The sequence below is a fragment of the Melanotaenia boesemani genome, chromosome 10, assembly GCF_017639745.1.
Source record: "Melanotaenia boesemani isolate fMelBoe1 chromosome 10, fMelBoe1.pri, whole genome shotgun sequence".
Classification (NCBI taxonomy): Eukaryota; Metazoa; Chordata; class Actinopteri; order Atheriniformes; family Melanotaeniidae; genus Melanotaenia; species Melanotaenia boesemani.
This window is the reverse complement of record NC_055691.1, coordinates 27,977,961-28,004,404: the sequence shown is the minus strand read 5'-3', so window position 1 is coordinate 28,004,404 and position 26,444 is coordinate 27,977,961. Positions and strand designations below refer to the sequence as shown.

General features: G+C 39.6%; 1 protein-coding gene across 2 annotated transcripts; it reads left to right on the top strand.

Annotated features, from left to right (window-relative positions):
* Nucleotides 1-1,312: 1,312 nt before the first annotated feature.
* Nucleotides 1,313-25,568, top strand: vwf (von Willebrand factor). Of its 2 annotated transcripts, XM_041996364.1 has the most exons (53): nucleotides 1,313-1,432; nucleotides 1,541-1,592; nucleotides 1,734-1,877; nucleotides 2,119-2,221; nucleotides 2,337-2,545; nucleotides 2,793-2,914; nucleotides 4,291-4,510; nucleotides 4,589-4,711; nucleotides 4,793-4,904; nucleotides 4,992-5,038; nucleotides 5,138-5,274; nucleotides 5,425-5,563; nucleotides 5,840-5,940; nucleotides 6,029-6,224; nucleotides 6,299-6,514; nucleotides 7,799-8,045; nucleotides 8,137-8,231; nucleotides 8,421-8,572; nucleotides 8,663-8,766; nucleotides 8,847-8,985; nucleotides 9,104-9,238; nucleotides 10,562-10,708; nucleotides 10,819-10,959; nucleotides 11,815-11,913; nucleotides 11,983-12,139; nucleotides 12,427-12,594; nucleotides 12,738-12,873; nucleotides 12,969-13,278; nucleotides 13,666-14,830; nucleotides 14,907-15,011; nucleotides 15,628-15,771; nucleotides 15,842-15,985; nucleotides 16,093-16,257; nucleotides 16,357-16,403; nucleotides 16,485-16,662; nucleotides 16,838-17,079; nucleotides 17,170-17,359; nucleotides 17,508-17,849; nucleotides 17,937-18,175; nucleotides 18,361-18,463; nucleotides 18,576-18,647; nucleotides 19,563-19,667; nucleotides 19,812-20,017; nucleotides 20,084-20,233; nucleotides 20,311-20,427; nucleotides 20,532-20,712; nucleotides 21,011-21,051; nucleotides 21,148-21,264; nucleotides 21,586-21,684; nucleotides 24,665-24,793; nucleotides 24,901-24,940; nucleotides 25,027-25,124; nucleotides 25,290-25,568. In XM_041996364.1, the coding sequence occupies exons 1-53, from the start codon at nucleotides 1,427-1,429 to the stop codon at nucleotides 25,473-25,475; spliced, it is 8,562 nt and encodes a 2,853-aa protein (XP_041852298.1). In that variant the 5' UTR covers nucleotides 1,313-1,426; the 3' UTR covers nucleotides 25,476-25,568. The 2 variants fall into 2 exon arrangements, 1 of the variants encoding a protein (XP_041852298.1); XR_006011799.1 differs by lacking the exons at nucleotides 24,665-24,793; nucleotides 24,901-24,940; nucleotides 25,027-25,124; nucleotides 25,290-25,568 and adding an exon at nucleotides 21,366-21,454.
* The last annotated feature ends 876 nt before the right edge of the window (nucleotides 25,569-26,444 follow it).

Sequence of the window (26,444 nt, the reverse complement as noted above, 5' to 3'; positions counted from 1 at the left end):
CCACTGCTGCAGTGTACTGCACCACTTCCCCCTCTTTTTTTTTTTTTTTTTTTTTTTTTTTTTTTGCAAGGCACGTTCATAACTTTTGCCTAATTGTAATAGTGGGCTCATTCACAGTTGCTGATCCTTTCATAATAGTACATCATTCATTACAAAGAAATCCAACCTTAGAGTAGTTCTATAACTCTAAAGTAATGTTCCAGACCCTCTAAGTAGCAATATGTGTATCAGCATTTAAACATAGTGTATTCTAGGTTTTGAAATACATCTGTTCTTGTATGACTTTTGCTTTGGCTTTTGCTAGTGGTTGATGGGTTATTTTCATATCTACTTTGTTTTGGATTGTTAGCAAACTGAAATGACAAAAAAATAGATTGCATATCAGGAATCCTAATTTTTTCTCATGTTAAAATACAGTTGCAGACCTTATTACTTATTAGAAAGTGAGATAGCTATTGCAACATTCCTAATACCTATTATCAAAGCTGCACTCATGTGTGATTAACGTATTTTAATGTTCTGTTCCTTTCAGTTATATTGTCTGATAATCAGTGAAGCTTGGCCTGTTCAAACGTTTCAAATGCAGATGTATTACGATGACTCATAAACACTATAGAAAACATTACTCCAATTAGGTAGAAGGAAAACTGTGGTGACACATACTTGCTTATTTAATCAAAAGTATGTAAAATTAATTAAATCTATCGAACAGAAGTGATATAGATTAGGATATTTCAAACAAACAGTTTATTAGAGTGTAGAACTGGATGGACATGGAATTGAACATTCATAGATTTTCCAGTGGTTACAGATGCAAAACACTGTTTATATTTGTAATATTGTGACACAGATAATCAATGTTATTTTTTCCTCTTTCTTTGTCTGTCTTCAGGATAATCACAAGTTTTCACCTGAGAGTGTTGATCAGTATTCTTTCCCAGTATGTGTGTGTGTAATTTTGGCACAGCCAAGTTGTGTATTTATGTATGTGGAACCACCAAGGCAGTGTTATTGCGTGCGGTATTGCTGGTAAGTGTGTTTTCCACAAGAGTTGTTTGGGTTGGCACTGATACAGATGCTTCTTTGTACACTAATCACTCAACCCAGCGATCAGTAGGCACATCCTGGCATTGTCCTGTTGAATGTGTTTGATGGTGTCAGTCTGCAAGCAGTTGTGGACAGAATGATATTCTGTGCTTCTTGACATAACCTGGCGAGGGGAGTGGTCTTGTGTAAGTGCATGACAGGGGTATGGGCTGAGTTATAAAATAGAGCCTCTAGACTGTTTGCAGTTCTTTGTGTCTGCATGAAGATTTAGGAGATGTTCGGTTATCACTTTTCTCATAATATGCTGACTATGTGAGGTCTAGACATACATTTTCTGAAAATTTTAAATCATTTTAGCCTTTGTCGGGAGTTTGGGACCATGGAGGTAGGACAATCAAGATTTTAGAGAACCTAATGGAGTTATTTATTTATTTATTTTTAATTACACTAGGTTAAAACAGACATTGGGAAAAAAAATCTGTTTTTGTTTCAGGCGTGTATGAAGAATCATTTGCGAGAAATTTGTGTCTTCCTGCTTTTAACAGGTGTGTTTCATATCAAGGAATGCTCAGTTTGTTTTTCTTTCTCACTCTTCCTGGGTATTAATATGTAAATATGTCATAAAATATCTCTTGAATCTTACTTTTACACTCATGTGGCTATTGATTTATTTCTTGTGTACTCAGCTTGCGTAGCAGGCTTGACAGGCAGATGCAGTCTGTTTGGACGACATCATGTCCACACATTTGATGGAGTTTTATATGAATTTCCTGGAGACTGCAGCTATCTCCTGGCTGGGGACTGCAACCACCGCTCCTTCACACTGCTGGGTGAGTCACATGCAGAATATTCAACACAGAGCCAGAGTTAAAGTGCAATGTTTATTCTGTGTGTAGTTGTAGCCATATATGCTAAAACAACGTTCTTGAAGCAGAATATTAGCTAAGAGACCGTTATATGATAGAGAATTAGATACATATGTGTATAATATATATGTTCAGACTTCGGTCTAATTTGTTTCAGCTTCAGTTTGATGTGGAAGTATCAATGTTGCAAAATCATGCTTTACAGGTGACTTTTACAATGGCAAAAGAACTGGAGTCACATTGTTTCTGGGGGATGCCTTTGAGTTGCACCTGTCTGTAGATGGACTGCTCTCACAAGGAGAAAAAAGGTAAACTAATAGAACAATAAGATTATTCATGTAATTAAGTGTGTGTGCACTGATGCTGACAGCACCAGCAGTTTGGTTATGAAGATGCTTGATGCTTGCCCTCTTTTTTTTGCAGGCTGTCTCTGCCATATGCATCTCATGCTGTGTTTGTGGGCTCAGAGCTCGGTTTTTATAAGCTGTGGAGTGAAGAGTTTGGTTTCACTGTTACCATTGATAGCACAGCTAACATCGCCTTGACGCTGACCAAACACCATGCCAACCGTACCTGCGGCCTTTGTGGCAACTTCAATACTGTTTCGGCTGATGAATATACATCTCAGGAGGGTACGTGCATCAGCAGGTTCTGTTTAACAGGGTGTAAGTGTGTGGATACATGTGGGGTTATGTGAAAGTTTAAGAGTGAAACAAGAGAGTTAAATATTACTGGAATCAAGGAAATGTTTGACTCACAAGCACTCAGCAACAGGAAGAGTAGCAGCTTGGTACAGGAAAAGATAAGCAAAAGGCTGTCGTGGTAGGATGAGATTAAAGGGAAATCTGTCAACTCGTTTGTCTGTGTGTGTGCTTTCAGGATTCCTGACAGAGGATAGTTATGATTTCGCAAATTCATGGGCAGTGAAGGGAGCTGATCAGGCATGTCAGCGTGTCTCAAATCCTTCCCAGTCTTGTAATAGCACCAAAGGAACCGCAGCAGTAAGAGGGCAATTGAGACACACACACACATGTCTGAACATGTCACTGTATTTTCAATGTATACTATTTTTTCTAGATATTATAGAAGCTTTTGTTTAAAGAGGAAACATTAACAAAGAAGCAAAAACCACACGTGTTAAAAGGCTATTTTACTGTGCAGAAAACCTTTGTCTGTTCTTACCAAGTATTTCTGACACTTCCTGAAGTATTTCTATATCTCTAAAGTTTGGCATTATTAGTCCCAGTTTTAATTTAGCTCATAATACAATTCAAACTAAAACAAAAGTAGGCAATAATGAAAAAGGTGCACTTCAGAGTGCAAACCCACATACACACACACACACACACACACACACACACACCCACACACACACACATACACACACACACAAAGACCTGGTACTACAACAGGAATTTTAATAAAGAATATCACATTTTCTTTACTCAGATTTTACTTTGAAGATTTTATTGCATCTTTGCTTTGTGTTTAAACATGTTTTTGTGTGCAGAAACCCACTTCAGTCTCCTGAATTTACACACACTAAAATATAAACTACTTTGTAAACTCAACATCTGATTTTACCTCCAACTTTTGACTAATATATTTACAAAAAAGGTGGATATTTTAGTTTTGATTTATTTAGTCATTTTTATATGAATTCTAAATTTAGACAATAAAGATTAACTGAGGATCAGTAATCTGTTAAAAAAAATCTCTAAAAAAAGACCAGCTGGTAAACACACAGATCTGACAGGCGTGAGTGCAGATCTGTAACAAGAAAAGTTTTATGGGTGGGCAAAAATCAGTCCGTTCAGTGAAAACATTTTGTTCCACAGAAAAACATTTGTCTGGGCAAAATCATGTTAGCTTTTAAAACAATTAGATTACCTCATCATTTTCCTTCATACCATTTCCCGTGTTAGTCATAGTGTCAGTGACGGTGAAGAAAGAAAGGTGCTTTGCCAGTACCAAAGGGTATCAATCAGGAAATACCATGAACAGTTAATTAAGAACAAAACATATCTTTTATATGTTTAAGTATGTTTGATTTATGTATCCATAGTAGTAATTATTATTTCTGAGCATTAGGCTTTATAATTTACTTTCCATAATGATAAAACTGTTAGTAGTCTTTGTTAACTTCAATCCAGCATGTTTCTCTATCAATTTACTTTTACTCATTAATTGCGCTGATAAAATAAGAAAGCCTGTGTTTCAGGAACAGCAAAAACCTTTTCCATTTGACAGTTTTTCCAATTAGTTACCAACCAAACAAATAATAATAATAATTATTATTATTATTATTTTTTATTTGATATCATATTCAAATTTATCTAACCCTAACAACTTAATCTGAATGCATGTGTGTGTTCAGATTCTGTCCAGCTGCAGCGTGTTGCAGACCTCTAGTGTGTTTCTCCACTGTGCCCATCTGGTCGCTCCTGATGCATTCCTGGCACTGTGTCAGGCAGAGGCCTGCCACTGTGACCAGAAGGATGCAGAAGACTGTTACTGTCCAATGCTGCTGGAGTACGCACGCACATGCCATGCTCATGGGATACTCCTGCATGGCTGGCTGGAGGAGAGCCAGTGCTGTAAGTTTGTCAGACCCTAAAAAGCAGTAAAAGGTCATGAAGTAAAACTGACAGTGAGTGTGTTTTTTTAATGTACAGTCCCCAAGTGTCCAATTGGGATGCAGTACAGTGAATGTACCAAGCCCTGTTCTACAACCTGCCATAGCCTCAACATACAAGAGGTCTGCAAGGAAGAGTGTGTAGATGGTTGTACATGCCCTGGTAGGCACTCACCTCATTTATCTAATGCTTCCCTCAGTTATAATGATAAAAGTAGTGACACAGGATCTATATGTATTTCAGTTGGGAAGGTTTTGGATGGTAATCGTTGTGTGGAGGTGTCTCAGTGCTCCTGCACACATATGGGACGACATTTCCCTCCAGGATCTACGATCTCACAGGACTGCAACACATGGTAAGAGTGTGCACAAATATCCCTAACCACATACATTTTTCAGACATTTTAATGCCTTGTATTATTAAAGTACCTTTTTGTCTGCAGTGTGTGCCGCCATGGATCCTGGGAATGTACCAACGAAGGCTGCCCAGGTGAGATAGTCGTCCAGCTGTCTAGTAGTAATAACCCATTCTACTTAAAAATAAAATGGTGAGCTGCTAATTTTCGGCACCCTTGCTGTCTGTGTGTAGGTGAGTGCTTGGTTGTTGGCCAGTCCCACTTCAAGAGTTTTGACAACAAATTTTTCACCTTCACTGGCCACTGTCAGTATCTGCTGGCAAAGGACTGCACGCACAATGACTTTTCCGTCATAATTGAGAATGTACAGGTAATGGATGTTTGTGGCGTTCTTGCAAATTATATTTAAAATCTGTTCCTCTCTTACAGATATTGCACAAGAAATAAACCAGACTTAATTTCTTTCATTCCAATGACCTTATTTGATTTAAAGCACTTTGGTTGCTCTTCTCTGTTTCAGTGTGCAGATGATCAGGATGCAGTGTGCACACGCTCAGTAACACTCAGTCTGCCCTCACTGGAGAACATGACAGTGAAGCTTAAACATGGAGGAGTTGTTTCTGTAAACAGCATGGACATCCAGACTCCAATGCACCATGGTAAGTCATTTTTTAAGTGCGGAAAAGGGATATGTTTCACATTGATGCATATTACACTGTATATGGAACTATATTCATAATAAAACCTACCCACTTTCATAGAACACACTAGAATGATGATCCATGGCATACTGTAAATGTTACATAAGAGTTCATCTAGTATATCAGTTTTGATGGCTCATCATCAACCATCATTTGTCTCAACAAAGTTATTTTTGTTTAAGTTGTTAGTATTAATGACCCTAATGCTAACTGCTTGTCTACACATTTCAACAGGCCATCTGCATATCCAGAGATCTGTGCAGTCTTCCGTTCGTGTAAAGGTTGGCGATGACCTTCGTCTGGACTGGGATGGTCGAGGCCGTGTGCTTCTAAAGGTTGAATGAATTTTGTCTGTGGGAGATATTTTTGGTACTCATGGGAAAATATTATCAAGTTACTGGAATGTATACTTTGAACCTCCAGCTGGGACCACGATGGGCGGGACAGACCTGTGGTCTCTGTGGGAATTACGATGGTAACCAAGGTGATGATTTCTTATCTGGCTCTGGATTGGTTGAAGCGAGTCCTCAGGCATTTGGCCAGGCCTGGAGGATCAATGGAGATTGTGAATCCACTCATATACATGAGAATGACCCATGTGCCCTTAATCCCAAAAGAGGTATCCTACACGCATATACCTGTAATCATGCAACACCCAGAATCTGACAAACACTAACCAAAACTACTTTTCAGTGCGTTTTGCAGAAGAGGCATGTGCGATGATATTGTCAGACGTGTTTAGCCCATGCCACTTTCTGGTGAACCCGGGTCCGTTCCAGCGTTTCTGTCGTTACGATGTGTGTGCGTGCGGGGACGGGAAGGAGTGCCTCTGCTCTGCTCTGGCTGCTTATGCAGCTGCCTGCTCTGCGAGAGGAGTTCTGCTTAACTGGAGGTCTCCCTCACTGTGTGGTAACTCTCACTCTAAACACATTTACATCATTCAGTCACACACACAAACCAGTAAAACAAATATCTCATTCCATTTTAAAGCAGAACACTTACCACAATATGTTAAACAGTTTTGCAACCTTGGTCCATTTGCAACCTAATGGACCAAGTATACACTAACCTCGTTGGTGAGATTTTTTAGATTGTCTCCCTAAAAAAGATTCTCTTTCAGGTTCTTTTACTTTATTGTTATATTCTTGATTTAACCATTTTCATCAACCTATACAGATTCCTTAATGATGTGGCCTACTATTAGGCTGTCTTGCAAACTTGAAAAATTTTCAGGTCAAGGGGAATGGGAGGGCCACTCATAGCTCCAGTTTTTGTTTTTAGATGTTTGAAATAGTGACCTTCAGATGATTGTCCATTTGTGGAAGCAAGACTCTTGTATATAAGTTTCTTGACTGCATGATATTTTGAGCCAGATTTTTTTCTGTTTATTGGAATTCATGTTTCTCTGTATGGAATAAGTGTGTTCTGTGCTATTGTCCCACAACCCCAAAACAAATATTTTCATCCCTTTTTTTTATCCCAGTTAACAAGATATTCCTTTTAATCAAATTCTGCTTTTTACTAGTAATACACCTTCGGTGATTGTGATCTAGTGTCTCAATTTAAAGTTTTCTTAGCCTTTCCAGAAATCTACACTTAGCTGCCATTTCTCAATGCCATTTTGAAAAGTGAAAATTGCAAGCTAGAAGCACTTTGAAGTCTTTCCATAGCTTCTGCCTCCCTTGAAGGCACCAATTAGGATCAGATTGAGATCTTAAGTCATTTTTTCAAAGGAGTCTATAGTTGTTGAGTGTTTCCTCATGATTAAAGAGTAAGATGATTTACAAGCTGACAAAGCACTGCATTAATAAGGGCCTCACCAGTTGATCAACTCCTTAGCTTTGAATTTCTTGACAAGTGGAACTTTCTAGTGGAAAATAAAATAAATAAATAAATAAATATATAAAAAGTAACGGAGCATTGACATTTGAACTAAGCTTCAAAAACTACTTTGGTCATCTGTACCTACTCTAATTTTGTGTGAGTACAGAATATGTCACGGTTTCTACATAAGAATCTGTCTTTGTACTTAATCAGTAGTATAAGAAGAGCTAGTAGAGAAAACCAAAAAAGAATAACTGTACCAGGCCCTGTTTGCAATTCTGTGTATTAAAAAAGTACTTTTTTAATAGGTAAGAAATATAGCTTAGCTTTGAATGTATGACTAATCTTCCCTTGATATGATGGTGTCAGACCTTAAGTGCACCAGAGGCCAGGTCTACGAGGCCTGTGGGAGTGCCTGTGATCGGACATGCCGTGCTTTGTCTGGGGCTGAGGCTGGCTGTGATGGGGAAAGGATATGTGAAGAGGGCTGTTTCTGTCCTGCTGGGAAATACCTGAGCGTCTCTGGAGAGTGTGTGACAGCTGACCTGTGCTCCTGCCTGCATGATGGACAGCTCTACCAACCTAATGACGTCTATGCGGATCATAATACTATTTGGTGTGTGACTGAGCACATACTATATATGAAGTAAATGTCCTCAAAGCTTGTTTGTTTTATTGCTTTTTTGCTTTTGTGTTTGTGTTGATAGCTCCTGTGAAAATGGCTTCATGCGTTGCAGTTCCACAGAAATGACTTCATATCTGTCTGACCTCTTCTATGATGATGACTTTGCACCATCCAGAGGTAATTTCGAAGTTTTTAAATGAGATTTTAAATTTTTAATTTTATCATGACTTGTGAAAGTCATTTTCCATGTGGTATTTCTAAGTTTTTAAGCTTGTCATATAACACTATGATGGTTTATTCAACTAAATCTACCTTGTTAATATTGAGGAGAAGATTTTAAAAAACGTTGTGTCTTTGTGTATGCAGAGCGCCGGGCAGCTCAGTGCCCTCCGCCGCTTGTTCGTGCAGAATGTGATGCAGGAGAAAAGGGCCTGGAGTGTGCCCGAACCTGCCAGAACCTGGATCTGCCTTGTGTCAGTCTTGCCTGCATCCCTGGCTGCCTCTGTCCACCAGGCACAGTAGGTGGTTTGTCATGTTGTGTGTGTGTGTGTGTTTAACAGCAAACATGTCAAGCAGAATGAGATAATTGATTACTGAATTGATTTTAGGTACGTCACCGCAGAGACTGCATTAAACCGGAGCACTGTCCCTGTTACCATAACAACAAGCCATATGCAACAGGACAGACCATCAGTGTTGACTGCAATACTTGGTACAATCATGTTTTGCTGTCAAAAGTCTGAAAGGAAATACTTAAAAGTGTGTTTGTCATACATGTTTTCTATTTTGCAGTGTGTGTAAGAACAGAAAGTGGCAATGCACAGAGAAAGTCTGTGATGGCGTGTGCCGCACTGTGGGGGAGGGGCATTACATCACTTTTGATGGTCTCAAGTACTTGTTCCCTGGCCTTTGCCAGTATGTCCTGGTTCAGGTAAGAGAGTTAAAGATCCAGAAAAAGTAGTAGTGTTAATTGCAGAGTATTTTGTTTATTTACTCATCCATATTCTGGTGTAATTTTTTTTAACTTTGTTTTACTTCTCTATCGAAAGGATATGTGTCATGGAGAAGAGGGTACATTCAGAGTGCTGGTGGAGAATGAGGCCTGTGGAATTGTGGGACATCGCTGTGCAAAAGCTATCACGATCTTCTACAGGGGCGGGATGATTTTAATGCAGCATGGAGAGGTGCAGCACATATTTACATATGTAAATGTAGACAGTTATGTTATAGACTGATTCATAGACAAAACTGGCCAGCTCACAAGAACTTAAAAGTCCCACAAATATGTTTGACATGTTTTCTTTCTTTCTTTCTTTCTTTCTTTCTTTCTTTCTTTCTTTCTTTCTTTCTTTCTTTCTTTCGTTCTTTTGTTGCTGTTGTTTCACTTCACTGAATTTGATTATTTTTGTAGACATTTTTCACATTCCACAAAAAAGCATTTATTCGCTTCCTCTTTACTATCTCGTTTAAGCTACATACTAACTCTGTTTCATACTACCATGTCAAAGGCTGAATATTAAAGATATAGGAAAAATAGCTTAAAAGTTTAATAGTTTTGCAAGCCACCATAAATAAGTCTTCTTATGCGTACATAGGAAGATAAAGAAAGCAAAGACCTTTCTTTGAGCTTTTCAAAGGACATGTGACACAAGAGTTTAAGATTAAAAATTATTTATAAAGCATTTTTCAAGTACAAGTGAGACCCTGAGTGTATTGCAAATCAAAGGACAGACATATAAACACAAGCAAAGAGATTAAATAAAAAAATTTAATAGAAATGAAAGATTTGTAGAAAAAATACACAAAAGCAGCAAACATTAAAAGCAATAAAAGAGTGGTCAGAAGATTTTAAGTGTACAAAAAAGAACAAGAACATATAAAAAATAAGAAGCAATCAGAAAGATCAGTGAGTAGAAGTCCTTCAATAAAAGGTTAGTTTTAAGCTTCATCAGGCAGACATTTTCTACATTCTGCATCTAAACTGGGAGCTGATTCCAAAGGAGATGCCTTAAAAGCTAAAGGATGTGACTCTACACGTAGAAGTTCTGGGAACTAAAAACAACTGAGTGCTTTGAGAGCGCGGTGCTGTTGTAGCATAATATGGAACGATGAGATCTGTCAGATAGGATGGAGCATCATTTTATGGGCTTTACATGTTCTAAAAAGGATTCAGAATTAAGGGCTAAAACAGGAAAAATGTGATTTCTTTTGGCCGTACCAATCAGTATTCTGGTCACAGTGATTTAGATTAACAGAAATGTTTTTAGTTTATTAATTAACACAAAATGACATATTCTTTCCTAAACATGACTTGGGCTAAAAATAGTTTTATTTACCTGAATGCAACCTTAAAGGCAAATGCTGAATTTCTGCTCATAAGGCTCTTCAGCTTTTTTCCCCTTAAATATATGTTGTAATTTGTGAAAAAGTGGTCTACAATCTACACAGTGTCTTCCATATTGTTTCTCTAGATTTTGTCTTTAAGTGTTCTCTATGCATCCAAATAGGTGAAGATGAAGAGGCCAGTGCCACCAAGCTCGCAGGTGGAGATTGTCCGATCTGGTCAGTTTTACACCCTCCTGCTTGGAAAATACATCTCCCTGAGCTGGGACAAAGGAACTCGCCTCTTGGTTCACATCTCTGCTGAATACAGGGTATTTTTTTTTATGAAGCTGAGTTTGGCTGATTGATCTATGTTAGTTTTATTCACATTATTTTGCATAGCATATGTAAATTTATATCACATTTATCTTATCATGTGAAGGGTAGAGTGTGTGGCCTGTGCGGTAACTTTGATGGGAATGTCAACAATGACTTGATGAGCAGCAATAACCAGCTGGAGGTGGATGCCTCACACTTTGGGAATTCTTGGAAAGTCATCCCCAGCTGTGCTGATGTAACACAGGTAATGTGAAGCATCTTCTCCAGACATAATCGTCACAAACTGGAGTTGCATAGGGATCATGGACCTGCTATGACATTTGTTAGACCCTTAAAAAAGTCACATTAGTGAAATGACTGAAGGAGATTATTCAAATAACTTCTATATTGCTTATAAGTGCATATGTAAGTGTATATAAGTGTTTATATTATTAATTGGATGCACCATCCTGTTTCTTTCTGTACTTTTAACTTTGCCTAGTTTGAATAAAATCATAAATGTCAGAATTTTTGAGATGCTGGTCAAGTCCTTCAGAACTCTGGTGTCGGGACGGTTGATATGTGGCTTGACTGAGGTTTGTAGTTGATGTGTTGTGCCAGTATTATACCTTCTCACTGGGAGAGACTGTGGCTCAGACTATATCTAAGGACATGATAACTGACATTCTTTCAGATAAAATCTCTAATGTAACTTTTTTCCTTAATGCAAATAAAGCTTTGTTTTTTCTTAATGGTTTAAAAGTGCAAAATTTGTTGTTTTTGAAGTATTTAGGCTACGTTCACACTGCAGGCTGAAGTTACCCAAATCCAATTTTTTTTGCCCCTATGCAACCTGTATCTGATCTTTTCATGACAACGCATAAGGTTCATACAGGAGATCACATACAAGTCGCATTTAATTGGAAATGTGAACGGACTCTCAAAAAAATCGGATTTCACAAAAAAATCCGAACTGAGCATTATGCCCAGCAGTGTGAACCTAGCCTTAGTTTACTTTTGCATTTCATACATGGCAAAACTGTACTAGTGATAGACAAGATATTTTGCAGTATGTAAACAAGCTATAAAAACTTCACGTTTATGTGTTTTGCATGTTTAGAGGCCTGCTCCTTGCAATGACAACATTTTGAAGTTGGTAACAGTCGAGCAGTCATGTCGGGTGATCACTGGTCCACTATTCAGCGAATGCAACAGCCAGGTAAGTTCAGTTGTGCACACACTGGATGTAAGATGGCACTTTCTCCTTTACACTTATCTCTGTCTCTAGGTGGATGCAGAGCCTTATGTAGAGATGTGTGTGGAGGCAGCGTGTTCATGCCTATCAGTGGGCGACTGTGCGTGTTTCTGTGATGTTATTGCAGCCTATGCACAGGCATGCTCAGAGAGGGGTGTATCTATCAACTGGAGGTCCAATGATCTTTGTCGTGAGTATTAATAATTCCTTCAGGATTGCTATGAAAGTACATCATAAATGTTTGACCTTTCTGAATATGTAAGTCAAAAAAGAATTTTTTTTTTTGTTTTTTTCCTTGTTTCTCACTCAAACTATTTTTTTTATATATTGTCTGATATCAGAACTATGAATGACACATGTAGTAACAAACCTGCTTTTCACACCTGAACTATACATGAACTTTTTTTTATCGAATGCAGAACATTTTGTCCATGAAAATAATTTATTTAACTTCCACTGGATCATTTGTTCCCTTAGCCATGAGCTGTGAGGAGCTGAATCCTAAGATCCCTGGTGTGGGGGAGGAAATATGCCAGTGGAGATATAACACATGTGGCCCTGCTTGTCCAGTCACCTGCCAGCACCCAGATCCCCTCCACTGTTCACTAACATGTGTGGAGGGCTGTCATGCCAACTGCCCCCCAGGTGATAAGACTAGTTTTACAACTTGCAACTTGCGTGTGTGTGTGTGTAAGTGTGTGTGTGTGTGTGTGAGGGGGGCTACACATGATGAACCAAACTGGAAACATTTTTGTAGGGAACTTTCATTTTTGCCATGATTTTCTTAGGCCAACTTTTGGATGAGGTGGCCATGCGATGTGTAGATCCCTCTCAGTGTCAGGTGTGTATCCATGAGGGTCAGAGAATCGCCCATGGCAACAAGGTCATCCTGAACCATGATGACCCCACCCACTGCAAGATATGGTAAAGTACAATTTAATTAACAGTTTAGATCATTGGGGTTGTTAATTTAAACATTGTGGTTTGATTTTAAGCTGCTTTCCTTTTTGTTTCCAAAGTCACTGTGACAACAACTCCCTGAGCTGTGAAGATTGTTCCTACCTCAACTTGTTTACTACTCCCACACCAACACCTGCTTATGATACCTTCACAACCCTGCCCTTCACTACCTTGATGCCTGAGGGCACATGCGATCGTGCCATGGATCTGGCTTTCTTACTGGATGGTTCAGAAGCCCTCAGTGAAGATGAATTTCAGGCAACCAAAGCGTTCATACTGGGAGTAGTTGAAAGATTCCGCATGGGTTCAGCTCACACTCGAGCCACAGTGCTTCTTTACCACTCTGGAGTTAAAACATATGATCTACAGGTACTTTAACACATAATGTACATATGTGTCTAAATACTGTGTGCATTGTTGGCCAAATATTCAGTCCTGCACTAACCATTGTATTGATTTGTGTCAAGAGCTGATAGTCACATTAAAGCAGGGATGTCCAGCTCCGGTCCTCAAGGGCCACAATCCTGCAGGTTTTTTATGTGTCCCTGCTCCAAAACCACCTGACTCAAATTGATGAGTCATTGTGCAAAACTTAATAGGCTGTTGGATCTATTTCATTTGAGTCAGGTGTGTTGAAGCAGGAAATGTTGGAAAATCTGCAGGACAGCAACCCTTGAGGACCCACTTTGGGCACCCCTGCATTAAAGTATTTAAGGCTAGTTACTTGATCTTTTTCTTGCTCATCTACACTTGCAGGTTCAGAAGTGGCTCTTTAAGAAGACTGTGCGGGAGCTTCATTACACAGGAGGAGATGCAGCTTTCTTGGATGAGGCTGTCAAGTATCTAGCCATCAACATCTATGACAAGAACAAACGTGACCATGCTGGCCGCGTTGCAATCATTTTGAGTGCCAGTGCAAACCCTCGACCCATCCGTTCCATTGTGAAGATGCTTCACAAAAAGGCCATCACCACACTGACAGTTGCTTTAGGTCCAGAAGTAGATATGGGGCAGATAAATGATATCACAAAGGCCAACCCAGATAACAGAGCATATGTGCTGAGCAGCACAGATGAGCTTCCTGATAACCTTCTGGAGCTAACAGATTACCTCTGCACCTTGGGAATGGAACCTGAGGGTGGAAAACCCCCAACACCAAAACCCACACAAGGTAAAGCTCGTAAGACCACAACCAGCACTTCCCCTGCTCCTCATCTGGAAACAAACCCCACACATCAGCTCCTCAACACCCCTGCAGCCACTGCACCATCTGGTCTGTTTCCCATCACCACACTGCCATCTTCTCACCGTCCAACTACAGGTGTGACATTCATCCTGGAAGGCTCTGATTCTGTTGGCGAGGTCAACTTCAACAAGTCGCTCATCTTCCTTGAGGAAGTTATTTCACAGCTGACTGAGGAGGAGGAGTTTATTCACATCACTGTGATCCAGTATTCAGTAACTGTCACTGTGGAAATCAGTCGGTGGGAGCTGAGGCAGCAGAGAACACAACTGCTACAACGACTGCGGGAGATTCGCTGGAGAGGGGGGAGTAAGACAAACACTGGAACAGCTGTCACTACAACTCTTCAAGAAATGGCTACAATCAAGCCTCCACCTGGTCCCACCCCACCACAGCTGGTCTTTCTTGTGACAGAAAATCCTCCTACTGATACAGTGACACGCCCACCATCTACAAGCACCCAAACACATGTGTACCCCATTGGTGTCGGACCAAAGATACATGAAATAGACTTGCTACCATTCAGCTCTCCTCAGCGTCCACTAATGGTGGAGGACTACAACCGTTTGAAGACCCTTGTCCACCGTGTAGTAAATATCACACACACCACAGTTCGGCCCCGCTCACCAACACTGCCACCCCTGGTTTTACCAACACACTCCAGCCTGCCACCCACAGGTACAGAAGGAAACCTCCTTTTTTGTATCATTCAGTCCACAAGGATGCACTAACTTGTTAATGTATCATTACACAGTCCCTTGTAAAAAGCCTGTGGACGTGATGTTCCTGGTGAAGGCTGGAGACCAGTTTGAGGACACGAAGACCTTTGTCAAAGCTTTCATCAGGAATTCTGACACAGGTAAGTTTAATTCCACCACTTGAATGTACTCCCCCTGCTTTCACTGATTCTGTCTTCCACAATGACATTTAAATATCCTAAGCAGAGTGTTTAGGCGACATTTGACTAAAACTGAGCATTGTGGCTTTATATTTTGAGTTAGTGTAATTTTTTACAGTTAATTTTAATCAGTGACAAATAAATAATTTTGTCTAACATAAATTTGGAAAACTACTAAAAGCTTTATTGCAGTTATGCTAAATTTTAAATTGTCATCAATATAGAATTAACAGTATGTGTGATATAGCCCTTTTTAATGCATGGTCCTCAAAATGCAAGATTGGACCCAGTTTTTCCTTTAGCGATGTTTTAGCTCATGCACTACAAAATCGATAAAGTGCCATGAGATGCTATTTAGATTGAAATTCATTTTTTTGTGTTTCAGTAATTAAAGTAACCGATACCCTATATTTCAGACACAATTCTTTCTCTAATTTGATAAACCTAATTTTATTAAAATACTCATACTCAGCAAATATGTAGAGCCCAGTATTTATATTCAGATTAAATATATAGTGCTTTAGCAATAATAAAAACTAACTAAATAATCCAAATATTATTTGTTTTATATATGCAGGGCCGCATGGCACTCAGGTGAGTGTGGTTCAGTACGGCGAGACCAACACAGCTGAGCTTTTGTGGAAGGATCAGCAGAGCAAATCAGACCTCTTGGAGATGGTGGAGAGTATTCCAAGCAAGGCGACTGCACCTTCTGCTCTAGGTAAATATATCAACTAAAGCGCTCACACACATCATAGCAGATCCACACACATTATTCTCTTTGTCTCCAGGATCTGCACTGCAATTTGCTGTGCAAACATCCATCTCACCGGTCAGTGGTGGGAGAGTTGGAGTGGCCAAGGCTGTGGTCATGCTGGTGACTGACAAATCAACAGATGATATCAAAGAGGCAGCTAATGAGGCACTGGCAGCAGGTAACAAAGTTAGCATTAAAATAAATAACCTTCGATAACTCAGTTTAAAGTTATCCTCCATCTTTCAGATGTGGATTAGTCTCACTAAAAGGAGTTTATTCTTCTAGGCGTGTCAGTGTTCCCTATAGGGATTGGACGAAGCTATGACATGAGTGAGCTTAATGTCCTGGGTCGCCATGGCAACCAAGACAATACTCTGCACTTGAACAGCATGGATCAGTTATTGATGCTGCTAACTCTGGACAACAGTTACGCAGAGAAAATCTGCAGAGGTGCATACAGACACAACCTTGTTTCTTTTCTTTTAAATCATTTTGATGGCAATAATAATTAATAGCAGTATTGGAAAGGTTATGTCTGTTGTTTTTCAGCTGGTCCACCAGGAGTGTGTGTTGATGATAATGGAAATGAGAGAAAAGTGAGTGATATCCGTAGACTTTCACAGACATTAGACAATGAATTGTAATTAAATGAGTATTGCTCTGTCGATGTGTTTCAGCCTGGTGAATCGTGGCTGCTGGAGGATGGTTGCCACTCTCTCCTGTGCCACCCCAGTGGAGCAGTAACAGTACAGAATCACAAAGTCAGCTGTGACAAACTGGAACCACCAGCATGCAGAAACAACATGCCTCCAATCAAAGTCCAGGAGGCCTGTGGCTGCCACTGGGAATGTCCTTGTAAGTACAGCAAAAGGAACAAACAGCTTCTGGAGATACATTTAACTCTTCTATATAAAGTGCACATCACTGCCCATCTATTATAAACAATGAAAACTAGGAGCTATGTTTCCAGTCTATTAATAGAACATATTTCTGACTCTACTCTTCCCTTCTGCCTGGTGTGTACTGACAGGCATGTGTATGGGCAGCTCCACTAACCACGTGGTGAGGTTTGACAGCTTAGCTCTTAGGCTGGAAGAGGAGGGTTTGTGCTCCTATACACTTCTCACTGTCAGCAAAGGCATTACTGAAGGGTCAGAGGTCAATCTCCAAACTGGACCTTGTCTAAATGCAGCAAAATACAACCAGATCTGCATGAAAGCCATGGAGGTGACCCATGGACCATACAAGCTGCTACTGAAGGATGACATGACAGTAAGTTTTCAGTTTGGGTAATTATTTATGTCATGTAAGTGTATAAAGTTGTATTTATTCACTGTGGTGTGTGTGTATTTGTCTGAACAGGCAGTAATTGATCGAGAAGAGCTATCATTGCCGTGGCGTCACGCTGGCATGGAGGTGGTGCGTTATGGAGGGGTGATGCTGCAGCTGAAGTCAGATCTTGGTTATGTCCTGAGTTTTACTCCACAGAGCAATGAGTTTACCATCACATTACTCAGCTCTAACACTGGCAGTCACCCTACTGGACTATGCGGTAACAAACACAGTGTCAAAATTTGTTCACACCTGTTAGAAAAAAATACATATATGAAAAAAGTTTGAGGCTCAAAGTGTCTCTCTCTGTAAGCCTTTCTGTATTTGCCTTTTTATCCTGAGCTATGTTCTCTTTACCTTTTTCTCAGGTGGATGTGGGGAGGAGAAGGTTAACAACCTGACTTTACGTAATGGCAGCTCAACCACCAACCAGCCTGCTTTCATCTCAGACTGGACTGTGGCTGCTGAGGGTGGTGTGTGCCTGCCAAAACGAAAGGCAGTGTGTTTGTCTGGAACAGCAATGGGATGCCAGGCCCTCCGCTCTGAGGTGTTTGAGCCATGCCATGCTTACATTCCCGTTCAGGTTTTCCTCACCAAGTGTGAGGAACAGGCATGTGAGGAGTCAGATGTGTGTGAGCTTATCTCTGCCTATGCACGTCTCTGTAGACAAAGAGGTGTGTGTGTGAACTGGAGAAGCCCCCATCTCTGTCGTAAGTCACTGTCTATAACTATCAATTCAGTGGAGAAATTTTAAATCCTAAGCCTAGATCCTAACTAAACTCTGTTCTGTGGTGCAGCATTACAGTGTCCAACTTCCATGGAGTATGAGGCCTGTCGGACAGGATGCGTAGAGGACTGTGGTAGCATACAGGCGTTGCCAGGCGACTGGTTGGTTGCTAAGAGTAATGAGTCATCTTGTATGGACACGCCTACTGAAGGATGTTTCTGTACTGGAGGGACAGTTTTGCATCATGGACAGTGTGTCTCACCAGAAACATGCGGACAATGTGTTGACAATTATGGACACACACACATGGTGAGTTAAAAATCAAGAAAATGATATAATATGTGGGGGCGTGCAGAAAAATCTAATTCGAGTTAACTGAGGAAACAGACTGTTGAAATATTGACATTTTAAATGTTCAGTAACAAAAATTAGCTTTGAGTGCCCTCTGGTGTTTAATCCTAATATATTCAAATACTGCACCTCTGTTTGGACAGTATTTGCAGAGCTGGGTACCAGATGACAACCCATGTTTGATTTGCATGTGTTTGGACCAAGAACGCATCAACTGCACTGCCAGGCCCTGCAATGACATTAAAGGTTGCCACAATTTCTGTTGTTCCTTCTTTTACTTGTTGGATCTAAGTTTCTGGTTAATTGAAAACAGAAAAAATATTGCCAAATTTATAATCCATCATGTCTTTGTTTTTAGCTCCAGTGTGTGGGCCCTGTGAGATCCTGAGAAAGAAGAGGGAATCTAAGTGCTGCCCTGAGTATGAGTGTGGTGTGTATAAAAACAGTATAATTAGTATACTTGTATTTCCAAATCTAATATTATAGACGAATAGATTTGCAGAATAATAAGAGCATATAGTTACAGTAACAGCTAGAGCACTGAGGAGTGAGGAGCATAACAAAAAGACCTAATAATTGAGCCGTTGTTAATGAATAGTCCCTAAAAAAAACTTTGAATTGTGGATCACTTAGTAGATATTAATGACTTGGTGGATACTTATACATGACAAATTTTTAATAACTAATTTATAAATATCTATTAAACTAGATAATGAACCAATAGAACTCATATATGTTCAGTCATAAAGTTGTCTTTTGCATCATAGTACTAAGGCTTTGGGTGTAACCCTGCTGGCTGGATGGCGTCCAGCAGAATGCAGAGTTTACATTTCTCTCTGCATCTCCCAAAAAAATTCCATGTTTGGCTAAATTGGCTTCAAGCATGAGATTAGGAATGAATAGCTATGACTCTATTTAAGGATACTGACTTAAATCCCTCCCAGGATAAAGCAGGAGTAGCTAAGGGATGGATGAATTTTTGACTGTTTAGAGTGTCATTGAATATGTTTGTTATTTAGGAGCTGATTCTGAATTTTGGTTGTATAACAAAGAATAACTGTCAGATAATCACATGATCTTTAGTTATTTTGTAACTAATGAGTGTTTGCCAGTTTGTACCCCACACAACTACTAAACTAATATGTCAAATTGAGTCTATTCCTTTCAATAACTCATCCATATCTAAACGACAACCTTTGGTTTTGAGTTATTATGGAAGAAAAACATTAAATATTCATAGTTTTTCCAGATCATTATGCATTTTTTTCTCCAATAGTTTCTCATTTAATTTTTGTGTAGTGTTCCTGAATATATTGGTGGCTAACCTGACTCCTTGACATTTTAGTGTGTGATCTGGTGAACTGTGACCTGCCTGATGTGCCCCGGTGTGAGGATGGTCAAACTCTGGTCCTGAAAAACCCAGGAGAGTGTCAGCCTGTACATGAGTGTGGTAGGCTGTTAGCATGTTCTCTCTGATGTTTGAGCTCTGCTTTGCTCTGTCACACATGAGCAACCATGAAACGGAGCACGTATACGTGTGATTTCATTGACACAACTCTTAATCTTTTTTTTTCTCTCTCTCTCTCTATTTCAGTGTGCAAAAAGGAGGCGTGTGCTCTTCAAGCTCAACCTGACTGCCCAGCTCATCGCCAGTTGTCAGTCAAAAAAACAAAGTGCTGTGATGTCTTTGAATGCACATGCAGCTGCCATAACTCCACCCACACCTGCCCCACTGGGTTCATCGCATCCACTTTAACCGACAACTGTGGCTGCACAGAAACCAACTGCCAGCCCGACAAAGTGAGTGTTTGGTTTTATGTTTGTGCTGCTGGATTTATATTCTGGGTTACCATTGTGTGTCTTCAGGTCTGTGTGGTCGGTGGCATGGTTTACGCAGTGGGGAGCGAGTGGGAGAAAGGGTGTGAGAAATGCATCTGCACTCAGTTACAAGACAAAGACACATCACTCCACGTTGCCCAGTGTAAACCACCTGTCTGTGATCAAACCTGCCCTCTGGTGAGACACACCCAAACATGCACACTTACATCATTCCCTAAAGATGGATTCTAACCAAGGTTTAATATATATTTCAGGGCTCAACATACACTCAGACAGAAGAGGAGTGCTGTGGCAAGTGCACACCCACTAGCTGTGTGGAGTCCGATGAAGAGATGCGAGGAGACACTCTCATTGGGGGAAAACTTAGACATGTATGTCTGAAGAAATAGCTTTTTGTTCAATGAAAGTACATCACTGTTGCTATAATATTTCCCTCCTCATAACTGATTTTATTCTCATCTGTGTCTGTTTTTAGGTGGGTGAGGTATGGCAGTCTCTAGATGAAAAATGTGTCTTATATCAGTGTGTAAAAGTGAAAGATGGGGTGTTCATCTCTACAACAAATGTAAGCTGTCCTGTTATGGAAACTCCAACCTGCCCGCTGGGAACCCAGCTCCGCTGCAGCACTCACGACTGCTGCCCCAGCTGCCATTGCGGTAAACAAACACACTTTCATATGAATAAAAAAAATAAGCAGGAAACACTGGGTTTGTGCACTCACCTTTAATAAAATTTGTGACCTGTTTAGCTTTCACTCCTCTGATTTTCCCTTCATCAAATGAGATGCATGTTGGAGAGTATGAGTGTTTGAGTTGCAGTTGCAGAGTTTGTCCAGCAGATGTCTCTCTCATGCTGGTGTCCTCTCAGAGCCAGCTGTCATGATCTGACCTTTTAAAAAATAAGATTTAACGTATTGTTTAATGAATAACAATTATTTATTCTTTCCTTGTACAGCCCCCATGGATGCCTGTGTTTTCAATCACACTGTGATAGGAGTAAGTTATTGTGAAAAGCACCAGCTGCTTTCATATAATAAAGAGATTTGTAAAGTTCTGTCTGTGTTCTGTATTGATACATCTATGTTTGTGCAGGCAGGGGAAAGGATGATGGTGGATGTGTGTACACACTGTGAGTGTACAGTAGAGGGTGGTCTAGTGGCAAAATACAAACTTTCCTGCAGGCGAACCACTTGTCCCACTTGCCCCAGGGTAACTCTAATCACATGATTGTTTCCCATCTTGACCATCACCATTTCCTGTTCTTATCATAACTAGTTAATAAAGTCAAACATCCACCATTTTTATTAAAGATGCCCTAATCTTCTAACAACATTACTTCTCTGCTCACCACTAAAACTGAGGCAACATCATCTTTCCATGAATCACTTTCCTCACAGAGGTAAATAATGAATCATCAATTTGAACTAACTGGATTGAAAAATGTACTGTATGGTTTTTACATTATTTAAAGGAATGTCTTCCTGATGTGTTCTTATATTAGCCAAAACTCACAAATCACAATGTTCACAGGGATACACAGTACAAAAGGAGGAAGACAGCTGCTGTGGTCACTGCGTTGCTACTACTTGCTTTGTACATAAACCAGATGGAACAGTCTTCAGTGTGCAAGTAAGTGTTCTGCTAGAGAAGCTGATGAACCCTTTGATGATGTTGGGGATAAAGTTTTAAAGGTTTTAGTCTGGCAATAATGCACCATATGTTATAATATGAAAAAAAGACATAGCTTTCTCAGGGGTATTGACGACTGATTCATTTGTCATCATTTATTCAATTTTAGTTAGGGTATTTTTAATTCTTAAGAGCTGCCTTGTAGCAGCAGTGATGGACAAACAGCCTCCTTTTCCTATTTGTACATACACCTGTAAAAACCGTACATTGGTAAAAATACCAGTGAAATGTTCATACAAGCCTTCTCTTCCTCACCTTGCTTCTCCTGACCTTCAGTTGATGGTCTTTTGGATAATTTCAGTGATAAAATTACAAGAATCATTGATGTCGTTGCTTCCACCAAGGTGAAAGCGATCACTGCCAAAAAGAGAGCTCCATGGAAAAATGGCACACCGGTAAGAGCTGAAAAATGAGAACGTAGAAAAGCTGAACACAGGTGGAGAAAACAAAGTTGTAGGTTCACTATGAAATTTATAATGAGAGACTAAGGATTTATAGTCAGGAGCTGAGAAATGCAAAACAATCATTCTTTTCTGACATCATTGCTAAAAACAGTAATAATGTTCATGCTTTGTTAAATGCTGTTGAAAGGCTACTAATTCTCCTGAGTTGGTACACCCAAAACTTCTATCCACCTGGGACCATAATGAGTTTACCTCTACCTTTACAGACAAAATTCAGAAAATTAGGGGCAGAATGTCACCACTGCATCTACTTAGAGAAACGTAAATGCCATGACGCACCTTTATCCAACCTTTATCCTAAAAACTTAAAATGATACCATCTCAGCAGGGTTTTTCAAGAAAGTCTCAGGATGGCTTTAGATTGTAAACACGTCTCTGCTTTCAGGTGTCTTCCCTCAGATCCCCCCCAAAAAACTGTCATCAGCCACTCCTGAAAAAGAACAACTTAGACTTGTCACTGATAAGCAGCTATACAAAAAGCTGTTCTTCAGCAATTACACAACTTCCTAACACTAAATAATCGTTTTGATATCGACCAGTCAGGCAGTCACATCACAGCACTGAGACTGTTCTAGTTAAGGTTTTCAATGACATCTCCCTAAACACAGATAAGGGAAAGATTTCAGTTCCGGTACTATGAATCTCAGTGCTGCATTCGCCATGGTCGACCAAAGCATCCTACTGAAATGGTGAAAAACTGAGTAGGATGTTCTGGCACAGAAATTAAGTCCTATTTAAAATGCAGCAACTACTTTGTGTCTATAACTACCTGTAAATCTGAGCAGCAAAAATAACTTGTGGAGTTCCCCAAGGCTCCATCTTGGGGCTACTGTTGTTCAACATCTCGCTCAAATTATGAAAAGCAACAAAATATGTTACCATTACTATGCTGATGACACGCAAATCTACATAACCATCTCACAAGGAAATTATAGTCTGATCCAAACACTGATCAAACTGACTGCTCAAGTTAAAGATTAGATGTGCCAGAGCTTCCTTCAGTTAAATGGAGACAGAACTGAAATTGTAGTTTTTGCAGCCAAGCAAGAAATATTTAAAAACATCACTCAGCTTCAAACAGTAAGGTTAAAAACCAACAACCAAGCCAGAAATCTAGGAGAAGCAATGGACTCAGACCTGACGTCAGCCTATTATCACTTAACAGGAATTAAAGGACTCAGCAGGATTGATTAAAATGTGTCCATGCATTTATATTTAGACTACTGTAAAGCTAACCTTAGAGGTTTTCCCAAAAACCCCACCAGACAGCTAATTTTAGTGCTGCAGCAAGGGGTCCTCACTATGACCAGGAGAGTGGATATTATATATAGTCCTCAGATCTTTAAACTAGCTTCTTGTTCCAAGAATTGACTTCAAAATCCTGCTGCTAATTTACAAAGCACTGAATGATTTAGGGCTAAAATGCATTTAGGATCTTCTGGTTCATTATGAACCAACCAGATCCCTCAGGTCATCAGGTTTAAGTCTACTTTCTGTTCCCAGAGTCAGAACTAAACATGGAGAAGCAGTGTTCAGTTTTTATGTTCCTTGCATGTGGAACAATGTCTTAGAAAACTGCAGATTTTAAATCAAGGTTAAAAATTTTTCTATTTGCTATTTCCTTTCATCAAAAAAACTGTTTAATTCCTCAAACTGGATCTTTTATTTCTTGCATTTTATCCTCTTCTATATATATGCTTTTTCTGTTCTTTTTCAGTTTCTTTTATTTCTTTGTAAAGTTTGTTTTCATTGTACTTTTTAAATGTTTTTTTCTTCTTCTGCAGCCCACTCTAATGCTTTAATGTTTTATGTAAAGCACTTTGAATGGTCTTGTACATGAAATGTTCTATACAAATTAACTTGCCGTGCTTTGCCTTACTGAATTCTTCTCCTGGCCCTCTATCCTGAGGTTTTTGTTACTCCCACGTGACATACAAGTAGGCGAGGAGAGAAAAAGACATAAGCAGAGAGTAATCAAGGTTGCAGTCAGTTAACAAAATGAAACATCATTACTTTGGGCCTGTCATAAAAAGTGACACGTGGCACAGTTGCGTCATCTGTCTGATGTTTTCTTACACCACTCCATTTATGCCGCAAGAAGCATTAAAATGCTGAGCACTTTAATGCTGAGCATTAAAATGTCCCTGACCACTTCTACATGTATATTAAGTCAATTTGCAATGAGGCATCATTTATCACAGACCCCTCAGCAGATGCTGTAAAGTCAGCAATGGGTAGACTTGTGCCTCGTCACTTATAAATACGCATGAAAACATCCTTTCTTTGTTTTCCTGCATTACTCTAAACACATTTTTAGGAATTTAGGCATCTTAACAGTTGTGCTGAAATGGATTTCCAGGCTACAAGCATGAGAGAGGAGAAGGGAAGAGAAACGGGTGCACAAAACAGAAATGACAAGACCCATTTATGAATATGTGGTTGCTTTTTCCATTTAGGTCAACACAACTAGTGAGGACGGCTGTAACGTGTATACTTGTAATGTAAACAGTAGAGGAGATCTTGTCCTGGAGACCAGAGTGACCACCTGCCCTCCTTTTAACCGCCAAGCCTGTCTTGACCAAGGGGTACAACTTCCAGCCATTTTATAGCATTTTCACTTGTACCCTTTTCATTTCAACATAAATTTGCACTACTATTTTCTTCCTCCTGTTGTGTCTCTGTATCTGTACAGGGGAAAATCAGCCAGATTGGAACAACCTGCTGTGAGATGTGTAAGTCAGTCTTTTGTAAGATTTTTGCATTACTATGGAAATATATGCACCCAGGTTTTAATTTGTGTATATGTGTTCATATGAAGGTACGGAGCCAGAGTGTCGAAGGACAGTGGGAACACTTAACTACATTAAAGTGGATGACTGCCAGTCAGAGCAACAGATAGAGCTGCACTATTGTGAGGTAGGCTATAACACAGCACAAGAACACCAACTCAAAGGAAAAACTTTCTTAACTAGCATTAGTCATAAACGTTTAGTGAAATTGTCACACCTTTCTTCACCATTCCACCATTTCTGTCTGTCCCTGCGATGCTTCTGCATCTGTCCACCTCTATCTGTCTTTCAGGGCAAATGTCGCAGTAAATCCATTTACTCCCTGCAGAGAGCTGCTGTTGAGCAGGAGTGTGTGTGTTGTGCCGCCGTGGAGACAGAGCCTCTCAGTGTTCCCATCCTGTGTACCAACGGCACTCATAGCCACCACACTGTCCTGTCTGTCACCGCATGCGACTGTCTGTCCAAACACTGCACCTAGACAGACAAAGATTGTATAAATTGTGATGCTTTTTTGTGTATCCCAGCTAAATGTATCCAACTACCAATAAAACAAGCATGCCAGTTTCTCTAAGCACCATTACTCCTTTTTATTTTTTTAGTATTATTTTATTTTATTATTTTTGCCTTTAAATTCTGAAAATGTGTTTGTAAAAGTAGAGTTTTTAGTGTTTTGTTGTTTCAGTAGCTTTGATATTTGTTTCAACCTGAAATGAACTATCTATTCCAAACAAAGTAAAAATTTTCATTTTTGTAAAGATGCATTCAAAAACCCAGATGTGAACACTCATCACATTTAATATTTTAATTCCAAGTTACAGTACATCTTTTCCACTACATTTTGGTCAGGGATACATAGACTAATCCACTAACCATGAGCTGTTTACAACTGAGGGTTTTATATGTAGCCAATAATACAATACAACAAATTAAACTATCCACGTGCATACGATGGAGCTACAATGAGCCCATGTTCACAACTTACACCTCAACAAGAATCTAAATTATATCTGCATTATGAGTAGGTTACTTATGTTTTGGACTGTCTGCGTGCAGATAATGAATTTACACATTTTGAAACAACTTCAGTCCATGATTTTACTTGTAAAACAGACTAGGAATGCTTCCGATGGATTGAAACTGGCAGATGCACAAAAGAGAGAGAACATCAACTTATCTTTAGCGTTTTAAATAAAAAGTGATGACTTTGGGGGTTTGGCTGCTGCTTGAAATGAAAAAAAATAAATTAATAAAAAAATCAGTCAATAAAGAGAATATCTCACTGTTTGCTGTCTCATAACGCATTATCCATGTATTTATTTATCTATTTGTTTATTTAATCTGTGAGGCATGCCTGTAGAGGGTAGCGGAGGTTCAGCTTCAACTCTGATCACCTGTAAGCTCTTTGTTCCCTGCTGGTTTACATACGCGCACAGCCCCGCTAATATGC